Source organism: Pygoscelis adeliae, unplaced genomic scaffold, assembly GCF_000699105.1.
Source record: "Pygoscelis adeliae isolate BGI_AS28 unplaced genomic scaffold, ASM69910v1 Scaffold4, whole genome shotgun sequence".
In the NCBI taxonomy this organism is placed as follows: Eukaryota; Metazoa; Chordata; class Aves; order Sphenisciformes; family Spheniscidae; genus Pygoscelis; species Pygoscelis adeliae.
This window is the reverse complement of record NW_008824986.1, coordinates 10,408,273-10,411,451: the sequence shown is the minus strand read 5'-3', so window position 1 is coordinate 10,411,451 and position 3,179 is coordinate 10,408,273. Positions and strand designations below refer to the sequence as shown.

At 36.7% G+C, this 3,179-nt stretch overlaps 1 protein-coding gene across 1 annotated transcript in view; it reads right to left on the bottom strand.

The window, feature by feature from the left end:
- Positions 1 to 3,179, bottom strand: part of OAT (ornithine aminotransferase) — a 15,662-nt gene that overhangs the window by 11,992 nt on the left and 491 nt on the right. Inside the window, exons 2-3 of the mRNA XM_009325869.1 lie at positions 2,280 to 2,504; positions 2,055 to 2,150 (exon numbers count right to left, since the gene is read on the bottom strand). Coding sequence (XP_009324144.1) covers positions 2,055 to 2,150; positions 2,280 to 2,504 — 321 coding nt within the window. The remainder of the gene's footprint in view (positions 1 to 2,054; positions 2,151 to 2,279; positions 2,505 to 3,179) is intronic.

The window sequence follows — 3,179 nt, the reverse complement described above, 5'->3', positions numbered from 1 at the left end:
ATTTAAAAGACGTGTAGACGAGGCGCTTAGGGACATGGTTTAGTGGGCATGGTGGTGTTGGGTTGACGGTTGGACTCGATGATCTTAGAGGTCTTTTCCAACCTTAATGATTCTATACTGAAACAAAGCCCTGCAAACTGAATCACACGAAGCAGAGCAGTCTATCTGCTGATGGCAGGCTGTCTCCACCTTAGCACTCCAGTCTCTGTATTGGCTCACTATCAAGCACAGAATCTACGTCAAGTTCTCTGGACTGATGTTTAAAGCCATTTTTCCTTCTGACCCTAGCTACTTAAGCGAGCTTTTTTCTGCCAAAATGCTGGCTTCTGATAAGAGAAGGATTATTATTTTGTTCCAACTACTTGGCACATAATTAAATATTGTGGTTAAGGAGATGGGATCATAATAATGGAGAACATATCCAGTTTATCAAGATGAGAAAGCACGTACTAAAAGTTAATTGACTGAAGAGCAAAACAAAACATATGGAAGGAGGGAGAAATAAATTTGTTCAAAGAATTCCCAGAAGAAGGAAAAAAAAAGTCTAATCTAACTGGTCCTACAAACCATAATGCAATATTCAACTATGAATTTCAATTTATAAATGCTGTCTAATGACAGTTTATGGTTCAGCTACTATATGTACCAAAAGTAAAAAATTAATTGCTACAGCTGCAAATACTAAAAAAGGTCAATATTTAAGAAGTAAGCTTTATTCTGGAAGGTTTTATAAAATACAGAACCATTGAACAACATTAGAATTGACAAAAATACTTCACCTCTAACCAAAGAATACCAAATGTAAGTTATTTGAATTAGACATTAAAAAAAAAAAAAAAATTAAGCAAAGCACAATAGTCTCTTCAGGGGCAGGTAACTTCTCCCTGTTACAGAGCCAAGCAGAGCAGGCAGATAAAGGGAGGAAATACACCACGTATACTTATATACTTACATAATCAGGACTTTCCAGGGCCCCATATTTACTTTAGCAATATTGCTTTTACTTTAATTACATGATCAAGGCTACAACATGGCTTTACTGGGTTAATGCCAACTTTTGGAAGACCTTAAGAATGTAGAAGAAAACCACGGCTAGGGAAAGCAGAAGAGGGAAGCAGGCTTAACCCAAATGTGGAATCCGTGAGAGGAGTGGGAGCAATCTGAGGAATGAATTCACGAGAAAGGTATATAAAAATCAACCCATTAGGAATAAAAAGATACTGCACTTTAACACCCAAGCAGCGGTTAAAAGAGCATGGAGGACTGAACGCACTTTCCATGTGACTTCAGGCAGCCACTCATCAATTTTTGACAACTAAAAAGGTTAAGTAGTACAAATAAGGTCCACTTTATACATTCAATTGCTGTTTATAAAGCTTTATAAACCACCTTATTAACTATGGTTTCCTTCCTGGATTTAAGTTCATTGTTGCATCTCCCTTGCAAAAACAGACATTACCAGCAGCTCCTTGACAAAGCAAAACAATCCTCATTGCCTCTTGATGCATACACCTCCACAAGGGAGAGGATCTGAAATTGATTTGTCATAGGAATTATATTCATATCTCCTGTTTTTACAATCAATTCTGTTAAGATCACATGTGTTTCTCAAAGGACATTACATTTAAAAAAAGTTTATAATTCATTGTAACTATTTAAGGTTAAAATTAAATAGCCAGAAGCATACACAGAATATTTTGTCAACAGAATATATTTAAGACTGAACTCACAATTTAGAAGGCAGCACTTAGAGAACCTTAAGGTCCTGCAAAGACTGTTGTAGCCACAAAAAAACCCAAAGTTTTTTATCAGAATCACCAACTGCAGATACGCAAGTACAACATAACCTGTTAACAGGTTGAGATCTTAGCTTACTCTATTAAAATGTCAAGGGTTACAGAGACCTTCAACAGGCTTGCTTCAGTGAAAAAACTGAAACATTAAGAATACTGCAGAGTAATTGCTACAGCTATTGGGAAAAGAGAGTGCTATAGCCAGTGTCTAGAGCTCTCTTCCTCCTCAGTACCTCAACTCGTAACACGCACTTAACATACCTGCAAAAATAATTTTTGCTTTGTATTTTGGAACTCCTTTCACAGTGTACGCCCACTTCCGAGCCAATTTACAGGCAGTTTCTCCAGCTTCCACTCCTAAAACACAAAGCAATATCATTATCACACTTGTACACGAGACAGGCCATTGATGCAGTACAAATGTTACAAAACTTTGTACTGCATCTCAGAGACAAGAAATAAAATGGAAATAAAATTATTTTTTACCTGTGTTCATGGGAAGAACTTTGTTATAATTGAACATTTTGGTGACAAACTCCTGATATTCACCAAGTACGTCATTGTAGAATGCTCTGGATGTAAGGGTCAGTTTTTCAGACTGAGCTTTCAGAGCGTTCACAATCTTTGGGTGACAGTGGCCTTGATTAACAGCACTGTAAGCACTCAGAAAGTCAAAATACTTTCTACCTTCAACATCCCACACATAAACACCTAGGAAAACAAAGGTATGGTCAATACACAAAATAAAAGACGACATGAGATAATACTAAATGGTATAAGCTAAGACCTACAATAAATGGTATTCTCACTATTCCTTAGGGCATACCTGAAAGGCCCTCTAACTATAAAATAATCAGTTGGCAAGGAGAACATGAGCAACAAACTAGTGCAGTACAAATAAATGCCCAATGAGGAATCAAGAAAAGAAGCATTTCCCATATAAAGCTGCCATTCCACTAAGTTAATAAGTAATATGAGAATATTACTTCCCCTCCAAGTCCCTGTTTTAGGTCCTAAAAAGTAGATAGAGAAGAACACAGTTAAGAGAATTCATAAGAATTGGAGGTCATAAAAGAAAGAACAAAACCAACAGAACCCAAATAGTCTCAAAACTCAGGAGACTAACAGCTCTGAGCTGTCAAAACGTGTACTGATAAAGAAAAACTATTGGATCACTACTCTGATAGCATTTCTATATAAACTCATAGAATTTAACCTGCAGAGCACAAAAGCCCCTTAAACATAATTAAAGACCAGAGTAAATTTAAATTAAGCAATAATACAGGAACAGTACACAAGGACTTAAATAGGGTTCCAGTGCACCTTTTCATGCCCATCTCCACACAAGGTAACAGAAGAAACAAAGTTGCTTGAAGCTTTCCTGCT